This window comes from Ursus maritimus, unplaced genomic scaffold, assembly GCF_017311325.1.
Source record: "Ursus maritimus isolate PB19 unplaced genomic scaffold, ASM1731132v1 scaffold_25, whole genome shotgun sequence".
NCBI classification, from domain to species: domain Eukaryota; kingdom Metazoa; phylum Chordata; class Mammalia; order Carnivora; family Ursidae; genus Ursus; species Ursus maritimus.
Window position 1 is genome coordinate 33,261,508 of NW_024425008.1, and position 18,013 is coordinate 33,279,520.

Here is an 18,013-nt window from a genome sequence, read left to right on the forward strand (position 1 = left end):
AAGGGAAGTGAAGACCAGCCCGAAACTCAAAGTCCCAGCATTCCTCAGACTGCTGACCACACCCACGGTCTAAACTATTTGTGCTTTCTGTACAAAGCACTGCACATTCCCAGCCTCCACAGATGCTCACATATGCAGCTGGGTTATGAACAAACATACTGCTTTTTCCTTTGTTAATGGCCTTTTCTCTACCCACACAGGCAGTTAGGGAACAAGAGCCTCTGTGGGACACTGATGCTGGAGGAGAGGTCGTAGAGAACACTTACAGATGACAGGTCAGCAGAAGCTCGGAACTCTCTTCCTGGCTCTCTTCCCAAATGCCAAATGATTATGGCCATGGCCTTTGATACACTGCTTTTAAAAAAGTGCAGGCTCTGTCCAGATGGACGGTGTTACACAAAGGATGTCCTGGCCATGCTCCACTGCAGTGTAGTAACATTGATTTATGAAAATATTTGAAATCTTTAGCTTAAATAGACACAAATACACAGTATCATAGCTTCATTATACCTCAGGTCCAGGAATATCTTACCTAAAACTGTCCAGGGGAATATTTGGTTCCATCTTGGCGATGGCAATGACAAAACTATAGTGTAAGTAATTAGGATAGGAACTACATAAGGAATGGCACAGCAACAAGAGAAACACATGAGATCATTCTCTGCAAAGGTAGTAGGAAGCAAAAATCAAGACCGTCTAATTTAAGGACAAGGAGAAAGCAGGTGGAAATCAAACTGGACTGGAGATGGCAAGGCTGAAACCTGAGTAGGTACCCAGAGTCAGAAATTCTGACTTGCGTAAAGAACCAAAAATGAATCCACTGTCAAAGGGCAAGGATCAAACACGCATAATGTCAAAGACAGCCAAGGCCAAGAACTTACCAAGGCTTCCCTCTGCCCTACCAAGGATCCTGGACTAGTTCCTCCATGTTTCCATGAGGGAGAATGCTGCCAGGAACCAATAAGAACAGAGGCAAACTCTCCTTTATTCTTCCCTGTGGACACCGCATTTAAAAATTCCCTGGAGTCTGTATCTGGCATATATTTGGGTGTCATAACAAAGACCCCAAATTCATTAGTTCCCAAGCCACACACCTGTTCTATACAGGTCTATCGATCCTGGCTATTGCACAGCCTTCCTGGGAGCACAAATGAAGTATCAGGCAGTTGGCTATGGTCAAAGAGGACTTGCCTGTTGTCCCTCAACTAAGAGAGCTTTCTTATTGAGGCAGAGATTTTTCTAGTGCACCATTTAGACTAATACTTTTCCTGCTTATTGAATATTCAGTAATTATAATCTCTCAGAACTAAATATAACAATATTTCACAAGATTGTTTTTAAATGTGCTTTTTCTCTTTTAACACTCAACCCTCTCAGAAGCTCAGTTCGTGTTCTTGATTTAAGAGGAAACCCGGGAGACAGGCTAGGCTCTATACAATAGGAAAAACTAAAGCTCAAGAGAGGGAAGCATCTAGTCTCTCCCTCCCTTGGGACACCAAGAAACCCTGGATTAGGGCTGGAAGCCCTTTCACAGCAGGCATAAAGTGCCAGCTCAGTACCAACTCAGACCTCAGTAGTAGGACCAGGAGAGCCTTGGTAAGACCTTTTATAACCCCTTAGTCATTCATATGCAGGATTTTGGGGCCTATATTCAATTAGCCCAGGCTAATAATTTGGTTCTAGGTAAGGTTCCTTCAGAAATGGGTCTTCTTATAACAAGGAAAAGACCCAAACCTTCCTAATCTAGCACTGTCACTCAATTCAAAATCATGCAGCTTTTAAGTACCATGTCCTTATGGAGAAAGTACACCAGTGGTGAGGAAATGTCAGCCCTCCCCACAAGGCAGTGTGTAAAAGAGGAATCAACATTGTGTACATGATTTGCAAAAAAGTAGCTCAGAAAAGCTTTTCAGGAAGATGTGGCAAGCAGTTTTCATTAGCCCTTCACACCTGCAGGTTTAACAATTTGGTTAGTTCTTCATCTTCCCTCCTGCCTGAAGCTATTGGCTGCTTAGCTATTAAGGCTAGAGTCCAAACAGATTGTCATAGGACTATGTTCCTTCCTCCCACACCTTGCTTTTTCATCTTACGCCTCTGCCTCAGAGTTTCACTTCTGGTATGGTGGGGTTTAAGCACCTACTGAACAGATCTTCCAAAGGAGAACAACTATAAACTTGACAAAATACAAAAAAACGACCCCAAGGCATTGGAGAATGAACAAAAAAGCAGGCAAACTCTGGAGACAGGTCGAAACTTAAAAGAAGGAAATGGCACAAGGTGAGTTCCTATTTTTATGGCTTCTAGGCTGACTGAAAACTGCAGTTGGAAGAATCAGAGGAAACCATAGAATCAGAGCAACTACAGCTGCTAGAAAGTGAGGGGGGAAATCTCAGAAGAAAAGAACCAAAGAAAAGAGAAACTCAAATTCTATGTATGAACTCTATGCAAATCTCTGGCGGGCCCCTGAACACACATGTGCACTGCAGACTCCAGCTAAAGATAGAAGAACTGAATTGAGATTTGAGCTGCTGCCCAAAATTGACAGTTTGAGTCCAATGAAGCTAAAATGCCTGCTAACACAAACAAAAAAATCAGCACTCTGTTCAGAGGAATATAACAGAATCCACAACACAAACCTTTACAACACTGAGTTGTAAACAATCTAAAATTACTCAGTATTTGAAGAACCTGAAAAATACAACTCTTTCTCTAGAGAAAAGATAAACGATGGAGACCAACTCTGAGATGATTCAGATGTTGGATTTAGCAGAAAAGAATTTTAAAGTAGTTATAGCTATGTTCTATAAAGTAAAATGCTTGTAATGAATAAAAACAGGAAATCTCAGCAAAGAAATTACAAGCAGAGGAATATATAGTATCATTAGTAACCCATGGTTACTGATGTCCTGATGACAAGTGAGATGGGAATTAGGAAATAACTCATATTCAGGGGCACCTGGCTGGCTCAGTCAGTAGAGACTGTGACCCTTAATCTCAGGGTCGTGAGTTTAAGCTCCACATTGGGCGTGGAGCCCACTTTAAAAAAAAAAAGAAAAATGGAAAAAAAGAAAAAAAACTCATATTCAAAAGTCCCTCTGCTCAGTGGGAGATTTTTATTTGTACTAAAACTAAATTGAAAGTTGTTTGCTGACACTATAGGTAATTAGTTTTTGCTCTTCGGGAGACTTGACCAGAGAGGTAGAAAGAATTTAGGGAAGTTTGGTGGGGAGATTTTACATATAGGTATTTTCATTTAGTGAGGATGTGAAAGACAGCTTTTCTGTTTGGCATTCTTGGTATTCAACACCAGGCCTGCTACTGGTTTTTAATGGATCAAATTCTTCTTTCAGAAGGTAGAACACATGCTATGAAATATTCTTCCATGCATCTAAAGGAGGCAGGCTACTGAAAATAGGAAATGTTTCTACAAGGAGAAAAGCGATGTTCAGAGAGAAAGCACAGAAGGCATCTAAGTCTTACCTTCTGAAGTGATTTTCTCATGGAATTACTAAAAGAAGTATTTGGAGAGATAATCCCAAGTCCATCTTGGGTCTCACACTGATTCCACTCTCCTTTATCCAGCAAATACTACATACTGTGAGATATGTACTTGAGAAACAGAGCCAGTTTCTCAACCCCAAAAGTTCCTGGTGCTCTCAAAAGCAAGACATGATAAGGGCACATGTTGGTTCCTGGATAAAAAAACAGGACTCAACTCACAAAAAGTGACAATAGCCACAACAAGAAAGGTTACCAACAAGCCTGAAATTGTTCATTTTGGAAATGGAGGTGACAGTTTCTCTGGGAAAAGAAGTGTGATTATTTAATTCAAGTAAAAAATTAATTGCCCCAAATAAGGAAATAAAAGCGCTCGGAGAGTATTCTTCACACTCTGTAATGTGTATCAACTAAATTCAGTTTTCAATGTTAAAATAGGCATATGACTCTTTGACCTAAGAACTGAGTAGTCACTCAATCAGAAACAGAAAAAAAATTAAGCAGAAAAACTAGAAAACTCCTTTTATCATTTTCTACTATAAAGCTGACCACCACATCATCCAATGATAGAAAATTCTAGAAACTTTACAAAATTCCTCTTTTTAAAATTTATTTTTTGTTATCAAAGAGAATGTCCAGAAACATTGAGTACTAAAGATCCGTTCATGGCATTGTTTTACAAAAGTTCCTAATGGAGTGTGAATATTTTATTTTCTGATGTATCCTTCACTTATTAATGATGAAGTGGATGAACTGATGCAATTACTTAAAAAAAAAAAATTCCAGACAAAAACATCCATTCTCATTCTGAATCTGCTGATTGGAGTGAATTCAGTGGTTACAATAGCACCACTGGCTAAGAATCAACCTCCCCACAGTAGGGAGCTATTCGGGTCTTCTCATTAGGTCACGTAGGTCTCTCAGATATAGGCACCATGTTTGAAGTCTCACACAAAATGTCTGTGTCACTTAAATTACACAATGTGGCAGTGTTTGTTTCATGGGGACATAATCTTGAAAGAAGGGGCAACAGTAGAAAACAACCTGTTTGTATGTTATATGTGAGTACATTATTGGACTGTGCATGAGTTTAAGGGCGTTGTAGCCCTCATTAAAGAGTAATTCCACCAGTGAAGCATCTGTCATTTCCAGTTGCTCCTGGTGCTTGAAGTTGTCTACTCATTTCACCATGTGTTGTAAGGTCAGGGCCTTCTTCATCTACTGTTTGGCTCAAATGATTTCAACTGAGTTTAGTTGTCCTTCTCTTCCATCGAAGCTTTATTTCTCAGCTTCAGGATATGTGGGGTACTTGACCGTTTCTATCTTCTCTCGGACTTTGTAGGAGGGATATAGGCCCGTCCTTCCCAGTTTCCTGTTGACACCTTTAGAATAGCCATCCCAATGATTTCCAGCCACACCAATGATATCTCCAGGTTCCATGGGGATTTCATCTGCAGTTCGAGGTTGGTGAGGGTAAATGGCAATCTGGTTGTGGGCATTTTGGCCCCCAAAATAGTAGATGTCATCCAAAGAATGGAAGTTTGCAGAAGCATCAGGATGAAGTGTTTGCATGATTTCGTAAGCAACTCGACAGACCTTGGGAAAGAATGAAAAAAAAAAAAAAGTATACATAAAATCTCCTTGATAGCAATCTGAAGGCCCTTGCCCAAACAGACTAGGACTAGACCAGGACCAGGATGAGAAGATGAGAAGTAGTAGATTCTAGTCACAGGTTTTTAGTCCAGTTGCTCTCAGATATGGTCATTCTTCATCTTTGTGCATAATTGTATTTTTTTTTTAAACCTAAAAGATTACTACAGCTAAAATCTCTGGGAGAAAAAAATATACATAATGCAAAGTACTTTAAGAATATGAATCAGTTAGCTTTAACGAACATTTATTGAGAGTCACATAGTATACCTCATGTTCAGTACTGGTGATAGAAAAACGAGTAAGACATCGTTTGTGCCCTTGAAGAATTTAAGGCTGAGCATTAGGATTATAAATACTTTACACAAATGCTGCTACTCCCTTCCCCTCCTTCAGTCTCAGTCAATCACATACTCTTTTCTGCCAGGTTGGGCTTGATCTCAGAACTCTTCTCAACAGAAATTCATGTAATTATTGACAATCAACTAGCATTGGCAAGTGAGCTAAAACATGTCATTTCTGTTCTAAAGAGTTCTAAGAGCCCTGAGTAGATATTAGCATTCTAGAACTAAAATAAGATGGACTAGCCTTTGGTGAAGATCCATCTATCTAATGCATTTAAGGCTACTTAAAAGATTCCTCTGTCCAAAGAATACCTACTACGCCCACTGGATGGCTGCTGAAATTCCACAATATGCACTTTGTACATTGAGCCTGCTGCTTGGTGATAAAGTTAAACTATAACTACTTTCATGGGGGCATAACATTTTAAGCAATTAATAAATACACTCTTTATAGAGTAAATGGGTTTCAGGAACTTTTCTAAGAATAGATGAAGATAGAAGAGAGAATACTATCATTTTGCTTAGAAAATTCTTCCATTATAAATCATTGCGAACAGAGAACTCAAGTCAAATTTTCCCAAATCTCCTGTTGTGGTTGTCTCAATTAATGAAGTTTTATTGTCACTATGTCAGTACTTTTGCATTTATTTAAAATGTTCCTACTAACAGTAATTTTTAACCTGCTCAGTGGAGCAAAATCAGGATTATCCAGCAGTCCTCTAAACTTCTGGTATTTATGAGATCAAAAACTAAACGGAGACACTCATCCTTAACTATTATGAGCAAAGGAAATCTGACTAGGTTAAGCATCACCTTAACTTCTTAAAGAATCTGAATTTCAGGAACTGTAGGAATGCAAATGCTATGAAACTAAGTTTAGAAAATATTTTAAATTTTGCAAATATGGACTAAAATATGAGAGCAAGTGATTGGCCCAAATTCTGGTGCTAGAATTTCAATTAGTCACAGAACCAAGATAACCACTTCCTTTGCAAATCTGCTTCTCCATCAACAAACTAATTTTACATTGGGGATGTGGGGATGTTATGGTATAATTGAGATCACTGGTAGAATACTGAGACTGTCACAAAATGAGGGTCAAAAGTTTTGGAATGGGAACTCCAAAGTCAGCCGAAGGCTCATAGGGGACAAGCAAAATCAAGTGGAGACTCTGGAAAGGAAGAAACTAAATAATTAAAACAAAGCAGTTCCAATAATAGCAAAGTATAGTGACAATGATAGAGGCTAGCTTCCTGGGAGTTTTTGCTGTCAGACATTGTCTTTAGGTATTATTGAATTTAATCCTCTAAGTAGCCCCATAAAATTCTGTGATGCTCATTTTACAGATGCCGAAGGTCAGTTAAGGAATTTGCCCAAGGTTACACTATTATTAGGTGGTAGATTCTGGTTTTGAATCTAGGCAGTTTGTGTATGCTCGTTAACTCCTAAGCATATTTTCTCTTGTAGATCCTGGTCTCCATATTTGGATTGTAACATCAGAAAGATAAAACTTAAGGCCAAGGCAAGCGTTGAGCAAACTTGGCAGGTTTTTTTTTTTCAGGGCCCTGTCACCCACTCTTCAGTTATCTCTAGCCAGGAATGCAGGAACTTGCATTGCCCGTGGGATGACCACATTGTGGCAATGAGCCCTGATCTATTTCCTCCTCTCCACTATTAATGTCTCACCCTCATAAAGACATTGCCTTCAGTTCCACATCCTTAGGGACTTCCTTTCTTTTGGAGGATAATCCTAATAATCAATTTATATTTTGGTATCCATAAAGTATTAGTCTGTGGATATGTGTTTTCTTAAGCCAAAGAAAAATGAATGGTAGACATTTCAGACACTGAGGTGGGCTGATACAAGGCCTTTATCCTTCTGGTAATAATGGTAACCCTATGAGGTGGTTGCTGTTTTTATCCATATTTTACAGCTGAAGAAACAAGCCCCAGAAAGATTAAGTAAATTAAAAAAAAAAAAAGTGGGGTTAGGGGAAGGAGCTAGTAAATGGTAGAGCTACAATTAGACTTCTTTCTGGCTCTCCACCATACACTAAACTGTCTTAGGATAAGTACCTAGTACTGTGCCTGTCACATAGTAGGTGTTCAGAAAGTACCTGTTGAATGAATACTGCTTCATGCATGATACTAGCCTAGAAGTGGAAATGCAGGTCCATGAGTGATATTTAATCCCTAAGATCCACATATAACATTCTTAGTAGTTAAAAGATTTCTCTGTATGTGCCATGGGGTAATTTACTGCAAAAGGCTAGAAAGATGACTATAGTGTTAATGTTTGTATTTAATTACCTTGGGCTTTATTAATCCAAATTGTGTGGCAGGTAAATGAAGGCTTTCAGCTGCTATCAATACTCAGTTTGATACTGGACAGGTAGCAGGACTGAGAGAGGCAAACCCTTTGGTTTGAAAGCAGTGGCTGGCTATATGCAGTAAGTTTTATTTCATTTATTTCATGTCAGTATATCATTTAGAACACCACTAAGCACACAGTAATGGGTAAGAGCAAAAATGCTGTCAAAGGATAAGACACAGATGCAACTGTATAAAAAAAATTAAAAAGGAGAGGAAGGTCCATTAACTTGAATTTTATCCCTGAGAAGCAACCACCTCAGTTTATATGAGCCTCCAAAGCCTTCTCAGAGCAGATGGAATCTTGTTTTTCTGTGAAAATAGATGGGGCCAGGAGGATCTCCTAGTGTGAGAAGTTGGAAGTAGGTTCTTGTCTCCCTGGGTGATGCTGAGAGATGTATGCACTTTTCCTGTAAACTACTTTGTTCTGCTATTCAGCAAGAGAACAGTATATCCACTGTTGTTTCATGGGCCTTCCCTCAATGGAAATTCCTATCCAGAGTCTTCTGTTTAGAATAAAATGAATGTAGTATACGATTTTTCCCTTTGGGCTTTCCAAAGTCTTATTCAAAGGCTAAGGAGGCCAGGTATGCTGTGTGTGGATTTGGAACTGGACAACAGAGAGTGGCTTGAGAATGTTCTATTAAGTATGAAAAAGGAAATTGTCACAAGGGAAAAAAAAGTAATTTTGTCCTATTGTGATTTAATGGTTAAAACTACTGAACAATGTTAATCGCTCCTTAAAAAATGCTGATTACCCAAAGCCTTTAAAGCATGTACAACAATTTCTGTAAATCAGATTCCAGAGTAATAAAAACTGATTACAGAGCCTGATAAATAGTATTAAAAAAAAAAACTTTCTTTAAAAAAAATTTTTTTTTTAAAGATTTATTTATTCGACAGAGATAGAGACAGCCAGCAAGAGAGGGAACACAAGCAGGGGGAGTGGGAGAGGAAGAAGCAGGCTCATAGTGGAAGAGCCTGATGTGAGGCTCGATCCCATAACGCCGGGATCACGCCCTGAGCCGAAGGCAGACGCTTAACCGCTGTGCCACCCAGGTGCCCCTTAAAAACAAAACAAAACAAAACAAAAACAAAAAACTTTCTGATATTTTGCCCATCTACAACTGAGTACAACTGAATAACCACTGCTATTTCACCAACTATAATTTCTGTGTTTCATATTTAAGATGGTTTTGTTAAATAGGAAAATAAGTGACAAAGTAGATGCTTTGGGTATAGGCAACTTCCAGTAACAGAGAACAAGATTAGAGTACTTGGTAGAATAGTTTGGAATGTGATTGCAGAGCTTTCAAAACATACATGATGTTCTTGGAAAATGTTAATATTGCCTCTAATTTTCAGATTAAATCCTGAGGATTGGTCTCTTCAATTTATGAGGCTTCTAGGACAAACTTGGCTTTGAGAAACAGCTCTGATGAAGGGATTCAGAAAACTAACAGCAACAATAGTATCAAAATTAGAGAGTAAAGTCATATTATTGGCTTAAAAAAACTTTTCATTTAAGGAGAGAGAATTCCCAGATCTCACTTATGGATATAAAACCAAGAAAGATTAGAAGCCCTGAGACTGAGGGGGATGGGTCCAAAACGTGATGAGGAATTCTGATTAAGGTGCCATGATATTTGTGCCTGCAGTTTCTCAAACATCAATCAAGTCTTGCATTCTTTCTTCTGGCGTGGCATTTCATTCTTCAAGTATTGCCTACAACAGCTCATGGTCAACAGATAAACTCTTTCTCACTATTGTCATATAGTGTAATAGTCCTCAAACGATTGGACTCAGGAGACAAAACTGCAGGGTTGTCAAACCATTATGTGGAAGATTTTAAACTCTTTGTCACTTTCTAATAATCCCTTGGAATATGATATCATTAAGGAAACTTTGAGAGTTGGTTGTCCACGTTTTATTCTGGCCTGAAATTTGGTTCTCAATGTTTTATTCTTTTGTTATCTTTCTGGATGTAACAGTTAGTCCTCTCCCATTTCCCAACATTCTTATGGCATACACTAGAATGTCTGCAGATTAATTTCCCTAAAGTCTACACATACACAATTTTACTTGCATTTGTTAAAGCAAATACTATTATTTATCATTCACTCTTTGAGAACGGAGAGCTTCTATTTCTGAAAATTCATATTATTTGGTGATCTCTTTCAATAAGCTAAATAAAAGAGTTGAGGTATGTTGGCACAGAGAAATTAAAATGCTGAATGTTACTGGCTACTCTTCTTCTTTTAATTTATTTTTTTTTTTTTAGGATTTATTTATTTATTGTAGAGTAAGGGAGAGAGCGCGCAAGAGAGCGTGAGGCGTGGAAAGGGCAGAGGGAGAGGGAGAGAGAAAGAATCTCAAGCAGACTTCCTGCTGTGCTCCAAGCTCAACATAGGGCTTGATCTCAGGATCCTAATAAGATCACGACCTGAGTGGAAATCAAGAGTCAGATGCCTAACTGACTGAGCCATCCAGGAGCCCTCTGGCTACTCTTCTTAACAAAGAATTGTTATACTTGTACAATGTACATGATTATTCAGTGGAACCTAAGCATGATTCATGACCACAAGCAAGAGTAATAGAGTACTTGAACAGTATGTTTCATGCTCCTAAAACATGAGAGTGTGTGGTCTGAAATGGGGCCAGGTGAAAAAAGGTTGCTCAAATAAATACCATAGAGTCTCTCTAACACACAAAGGTATTCCTATACTTTTCCCTATATAAATAACAATAGCAGCTAACATTGTATTTAATATATTGCTAAGTATTATTCTCAGTGCTTTACATATAACTTTTAATCATCACAAAAACTCCACGCAGTAGGTGCTACTACTGTTTTATAGGTGGGGGAAAAAGGTCAGTGATAGGCTAAGTAATTTGTTCAAATGCCACCCAGATACTAACTGGTCAAAGTTAGATTTAAACCCAGTCTGACGCCAGAGTCCATGTTGCCTCATTCTTGTTCTCTGCCTAGTAGTCAATGGCTTGGCGTTTTGATGCTATCAGTGACTTTTTCTCACACTCCACTGGTGATGATGATGATGAGACATTTCTGGGGCAAACAATTACAATTTTGGTTTATGGCAAGAGAATCTCTACAATCAAGCAACCAATTTCATTCACAGTGCAAAAATATTGAACTGTACTAAACCCATTTTTTTCCTAAAAATATTTGCAAAAAATGCTGGAATACAAGCAAGCTCCAAGATTTATTAGTGAACGTGGAATTACTCCACAATTTCAAGTGCTATAGCTGATAGTCATCAAGAAAGATATGTGATAATGGCAGTGATCACATTTAGCAAACTGCTACTCAATAATAAATGTAAGGTATTTTTACTGTTAAACTTTTATTCTGAACCCTTACATAGAATTTTTTGAGGTATTCAAGTCTATTTTGGGATACAAGATATTAGTGTGAGTTTTGCTTTGGTTCAAATGAACAAAAGTTATTTTAGATGAACTTTGTCTGACTTATCAGGAGTTTTTAGGAACAATATAATATATAAGCACAAATCTCATTCCTTTGGAGACAAAAAGTCTTCTCAGCACCACTCCTTCTTCATATGAATGTCTTCTCTGAACCTGAGGTCTGGAGAACACACTGAGATTGATATTATGCACAAAATAGAACAAAGTAGTATGAACAAGCTTGGACAGATTTCTACTATCATAAAATAACAGAGGTCCTGATTTCTGGCTCAAAATTAGAGTCATGAGGTTATAAGAATAAAAAATTCTACAGCACATCCTTGAAAAGAAAAAAAAAATAAAAGGATTTTCTTTCTAGAATGAGCCTAATGGTATTATTAAGAAGGGCTCAAGAAGGAAAGCAAAATAGAGTACATCCCTGTAAACCTCAGTGCCTGCCCACATGTAAGGCTGCTAAGTGTTCAGACATGTATATATTTATTTAATGTTCAAGCTTTATGACTACAGCAGTGATTCTCAACAAAGGTGATTTTGTTCTCCCCACTGTTGTGGGGTATTTGGCAATATCTGAAGACATTTTCAGTTGTCACGACTTGAGGTGGGGTGCTACTGGCCAGGGATGCTGCTGAGTATCTTACAATGCACAGGACAAAGTACCTGCCTATAGTGCTAAAAGTGCCGAGGCTGAGAAACCCTGGACTCCAGGAATAGACTTTATAGACAGGCCTAAAATCTAGGCCTACAGAGGAGGTGGTATATCTGGGAAAACGACTCTTGATTCATTCATTCAAACAATAAGCATTCAAAAATGTGTAGAGGTTGTTAATAGTCATTTGCACCTGTTGATCAGGTGGGCATATAGCCAGGTTATCAATAACAGTTGAGAGAGACCAAGTAGTTATAACTCCTCCTGTCTACCCACCATGAGAATAGAAAAAGGGGCTTCTCAATGAGAGGATCCTTATCCCCATTAGGAAAAAAAACGTCAGTGGTGGATGGCTTCATGGGAACTGGAAGGCCAAGAAAGTTTTCTGTTCTAAGACTGCTGCTATGTGACTTCTGTTCTGGGTAGAAAGTTGTATTCTTATTTCATATTGAAGAAACTCATAGCCTTTGCTGGGGTAGGATCTTTCCAATAATCATAACACCCTCCCATTGTGACAATGTGCATTGTCACAAAATAAAAAACTGTCCATTTCTTTATACTCTGTGAAGTATATTCCCATGAAAGTGGTGCAGTCTTCCTTTTCACATTTTCTTTTCTCTGCTTCTTCTAAGCTTTTAGGCAAAGATTTATCTTACATGATCTGTATTTCTTGGTAATTACTCTCCAGTTATTTCATGTGAGTATTTTACTCACTAGATTCTGGACCAGGGTAAGATCTGTATCTTCAATCTCCCTGGAAATCCTCTCCACACCTAATATAATTCTGAGCACAAATAGTCATTTAACAGCTTGTTGAATGAACTAACCAATAATATGCACATAAATGACAGCCGGATAAAACCAACAATAAATATTTCTATGCTGGTATTCCACTGTGTATACAAGGCTGATTGGACCACTCAAAAAAACAAATACACCAAGCCCATAACATATAATTATCTGCAACAATTAAACTCAAAGAATGATTGTAATATGGTATTGCTTAAATTTAATGTACAGTTTCTTGCTTGGTAGAAATGTAATAGGACTTGAAAAAGAATTACATTTACACTTTATTTTCTATAAAGCAATTGAATGAGACACAGTGCTTGGCATTTAAGCCTCTCAGTATCAGTGCATCAATGTGTAGAAGTGGATGGATGCTGGTTGCATACTGACTATGCAAAATCAGAAAGTATTTAAAAAAAAAAGATTTTATTTATTTATTTGAGAGAGAGAGAGAGCACATGCGCCAGCAGGGGGAAGGAGAGAGAATCCTGAGTAGATCCTACACTGAGCAGGGAACCCTACTTAGGGCTTGATCTCATGACCCTGAGATCATGACCTGAGTTGAAACCAAGAGTCGAAGCTTAACTGACTGAGCCACCCAGGCGCCCCTGCAAAATCAGAAAGTATTAAGTAAGCTTACTTACTTGCTATTTTGGTTAAATGCTGTGAACATGCCATGTACTTTAAACAACTCTGATAGCTGGCTTCAGTGGAGATGTATTCAACAATTGCTTGTAAGCAACTAAATACCTGAATACCTATATTTTTTTGGGGGGGATATGGAATCTTCCCATTCTTTCACAAAAGAGATCATTCCCAAATATTAGGAAATTTGCACGTGAGTCATAATAACATTAAACACACACACCAAAAAAAAAAAAAAAAACCCAAACTCCAAGAACTTCCTGAACTCAATATGACTAAAAAAATATTGGTCACTTAAACATGCCCTACTATCACTTACCTGGGATGAAAAAGTACACACTAGGAAGTCTGCCTGGGAGAGAAAGTGTATATCCAGGATCACACCCCGAAGTGAATTTTCTGTGTATCGATTGTGTAGCCCAGCTGACCAAGAGATAGAGTTATCACTAATAAATTCATAAGTGGGGTACCTGTAAAAAAGAAATAAATTTGTACATAGTCACTGAAATCACAGTGTTCTATAGGGAGGCAGTATCTTATCAGCAGGAGGCAGACCTGTTCCTTTGACCAAAGTTCCTCTTTCTTTCTTCCTTTTTTTTTTTTTTTTAAAGATTTTATTTATTTATTTGTAAGAGAGAGAGAGAGCATGAGCAGGGGAAGTGGCAGGCAGAGGGAGAAGGAGACTCCTGGCTGAGCAGGGAGCCCAACGTGGGACTCAATCCCAGGACTCTGGGATCATGACTTGAGCCAAAGGCAGACACTTAACCAACTGAGCCACCCAGACGCCCAAAGTTCCTCTTTCTAACACTAAGGGGAGCTTTATGGCATGTAATAGTTGATGAAGCATCTTTGAATCCATCATGGAGTAGAAAACATTCTGTAATGCCCTGTATGTTACATGTTATTGGCATGTCACATAATATACACATACATGCATCAAAATGTCCCTTCTCAATTCATAAGAGTTGAAGGCTCCTTATTTTCTTTGTAATGCGTGACCTCTAAGAGGTTTCTCAAGCTGCTTTCCCATTTGGTCACTGAACTTCTCCTTTAGAATATAAATATTGTGGTTAAATTTCATTTAAATTTTTAACTTAGAATTTGTGATAATTCAGACCTGTCTCCCCTAACCCCAATCCTCGAAGCACCGTCTTAACCAACAACAGTAATGAAAAATCAATCTAATAAATTTATAAGAGCAAATTCCTTATAGATGTTCACCAAGTAACACTTTGATAGTCTTGAGATAGGATATGTGTTTAAACATATTAAAAGAGGATATCTTTAAGAAGTCTACCATATGTTCAAATGATTCTACTGTGAATTAAGAGGTTTAATTATATTCTAGTACGGAGTGAATAAATTTTCTCAGTGCATGAGGTACATCTTCAGAGTTAAGTTGCAAACTTAAGGAGTTACATGAAAATGGGATAATAATTGTACCTGCTTTATATAATTATGATAAAGAAGCAATATAAAGTGCTTAGAAGAGCATCTGACATGTAGTAAACACTCAATAAATATTAGCTGTGACTGTTACATTCTTCTGTTGATATCCACTTGGTTTTATTTCTTATTTCCTTTAGATCTCTGCAAAAGTACAGCCTAATTAATGAGAACTTCAGCAATTTCTATCTTTTTTACCTGCTTAACTTCATGACTTTTATTATCATTGGACATAATATATATTGACTGTTATTCACTGCCTGTATCCATTCCCCACCTCCATCGTCCCTAACCAGCATGTAAGCTCTACAAAGAGGCATTTCGTCTGCTTTGTTCACTGCATTATTCTCAGTACTTGGAAGAGAATCTGGAATATAATAGAGGATCAACAGATATTTGTTGAGAGGGCAATAGTTCCTATTTGTAAACCCTGAACCATCAGGAGTCCATTTCCATGTCTGTCTCCCACACAGAATTCCCCAAAAGTTGGGACTAGACTTTATTTTTCTTTGCCTTCGCAGCACCTAGTTCCCCACACAATGCTGTGAGAGTAAATACATGAGTAAGTGAGTGCTATGTCTCGGACTTCTTCCTAATCCCCAAACAGCTGCTTCAGATTCTCTTCATTTCACAGCCACCAAGGAGCTTCTTCTCGTTGCCTCTAATAATGACTGTGACAGCAAAGTCTCTGAGCACTGTTTCAGACTGGTATTCAGTGTTCAGATCCATTTGGCCTCATTATTTTTGACATTTTGCCCTCCTCAGCCCCAAATCAGGGAGACAAAGGAAATGTCACATTTGTTCTAAAAAGAAAACAACCAAAAAGACTTTTAATGTGATTCTTATGAAGCTGCATACCCAGGCATAGGGCAGCAAAAGTAACAACTAAATACGAAAAGGCTGGAGGACAGAGGACAGAGGGAATCATTAAAACACACCAGTACAGGTTTTATCCTTCAATAAAGACTAACTCTGTCAGCATGGTTTGGGTGCCCAGTGAAAAGAAAAGAGTGATCCTTTTACTGAGAAGTGACACTAACATTAATGCCTTTCCTAACTTAAAGACCCCTCCCTGGAATCAAACCAAAAGAACACCTAAGTTCCTCAGGCCTTTTCTGAGACTACTTGATGAAGGATACTGAATTTGGAAAAAAAACAAAGAGTAAATAATGGAAAAGAGAGATTTTGCATCTCCAATAATAAGCATGTGTTTCTACACAAACGTGCTTCTTTCTTGTCTTTTGCCCACAGTTATGTCAGCAGAGGAATTCTTTTACTGTGAAGTTGTAGAGATTAGCCATGATAAAAAAAATATTTTTTTCTTCTTCTACCTTATAAAAATTTATTTTTACATCGCTCACAAAGGACTAACTTAAAGTTATAAACTAAGAACACATCTTCTTTTCTGAAATCTTTCTCCAGACTAAGGGAGATAACTCCTCTTCATGATTTCACTGTACCTGGTATACAACTCCTACAGGACATTCATCTAACTATACTGCAATAGCTTGTTACATGTATACGCATACCAGGTGGATAGTCCTTGAAATAAGGAGCCACATATTACATTTTATTTCTCTTTGTATTTCTAGTGTCCTGTAACTGTGTCGAGCATATTATAGTTCAATAAAATAGTGAAAAAATTCACCACACTTTATTGCTGAGTCTTCATTTCACAGGGCAACCAAACACTTTACAAAAACTTTTAAGCACATTTTTCTTGCTTTTATTCATTTAAATGAAACTAATTTGAGGAGGGCTCATCCAGCATTTTTGATAAAGAGCACACTAAATATGTAAATATTTATTCTGCGAGATTTGTAAAGACTTGTTTCATTCCTGTTGCCAATCTCCAATCTCCACGTCTTAGACTACCATATTGGATTGTCAACTTCAACCGTTCTTCTTTCTTTGCCAATGAGTCTGTGATTTAAACACAATAACAGTGGATTACCTAGAGAGATATCTCTACATTAGCAATGGCTGCCATAGTCAGTGGGATACAGGTGCCAAAATCTCATGGATGAACTCTGTCTTAACCTAGAGAAACTTGAGGTGTAATACCAAGCAGCAAAGCATTAACTGCTCATTTTCACACAGAAGCCACATATATAAAGCTAGTCTTGACTGCTTTTACAGAAGATAAGCTACCCAGAAAATGGATTCTCCCCTGTGTGAATCCCATGCATCATTTAATTCTTCAGCTCTTCACCCTCTTGAAGCACGAAAGTCTCATAATCACCCTGGACACTATATATCTTGGTGAGAGATTAATTCATGTTTTTGGTCTCCTAAAACAATAGAAGAGGTTTTATGGTTTGCTTAGGTATCAAAACTAATCCTGACAGGTCAAAAGCAGAGTTGATTCGAGTAGAAAAACATAAGTAAAATAATAGAGAAACAGCATTTAAGTTCCTGAGAATATTTTCAAAATGACTCATAAAATTGAGGTGCCTGGGGGAGCCTGGTTGGCTCAGTTGGTTAAGCGTCTGCCTTTGGCTTGGGTCATGATCCCAGGGTCCTGGGATTGAGCCCCACATCGGGCTCCCTGCTCAGCAGAGAGCCTGCTTCTCCCTCTCCCTCTGCTGCTCCCCCTGTTGTTCTCTCTCTGTCAAATAAATAAATAAATAAACAATAAATAAATTAATTAAAAAATTGGGGCACCTGGATGGTGCAGTCCGTTAAGCATCTGACTCTTGATTTTGGTACAGGTCATGATCTCAGTGTTTTGAGTGCAGAGCCTGCTTGAGACTCTCTCTTGGGATACCTGGGTGGCTCAATTGGTTAAGCCGCTGCCTTCAGCTCAGGTCATGACCCCGGGGGTCCTGGGATTGAGCCCTGCATCGGGCTCCCTGCTCAGTGGGGAGCCTGTTTCTCCCTCTGCCTACCACTCCCCCTGCTTGTGCGCTCTCTCTCTCTGACAAATAAATAAATAAAAATCTTAAAAAAAAAAAAATTCTCCTTGTCTCTCCCTGTGCCCCTCCTGCTCATGCTCTCTCTCTCTCAAATTAATAAATAAATCTTTACAAAAATGGTTCAGAAAATTAAAACTAAAGGACTTCCAAAGGGGGGGGGAAGTGCATAAAATGCTGCTGCTATGTTTATTAACAGAATATGAAAAAAACTGCCTCCTGGACTGCCATGGGGAGAGGGGTTACTAGCTGCTGACTGCAAAAAG

At 38.3% G+C, this 18,013-nt stretch overlaps 1 protein-coding gene across 15 annotated transcripts in view; it reads right to left on the reverse strand.

Moving 5' to 3' along the window:
• Positions 1 to 18,013, reverse strand: part of FUT8 (fucosyltransferase 8) — a 411,868-nt gene that overhangs the window by 47,043 nt on the left and 346,812 nt on the right. For 10 of the 15 annotated variants that reach the window (XM_040641775.1, XM_040641773.1, XM_040641776.1 and 7 more), the window contains 2 exons: positions 13,709 to 13,859; positions 4,092 to 5,094 (listed from right to left, as the gene is read on the reverse strand). In XM_040641775.1, coding sequence (XP_040497709.1) covers positions 4,777 to 5,094; positions 13,709 to 13,859 — 469 coding nt within the window. In that variant the 3' untranslated portion in view covers positions 4,092 to 4,776. Of the gene's footprint in view, positions 1 to 4,091; positions 5,095 to 13,708; positions 13,860 to 16,555; positions 16,759 to 18,013 lie in introns of those variants that run through there. The other 5 variants (XM_040641772.1, XM_040641777.1, XM_040641778.1 and 2 more) reach the window with 3 other exon arrangements.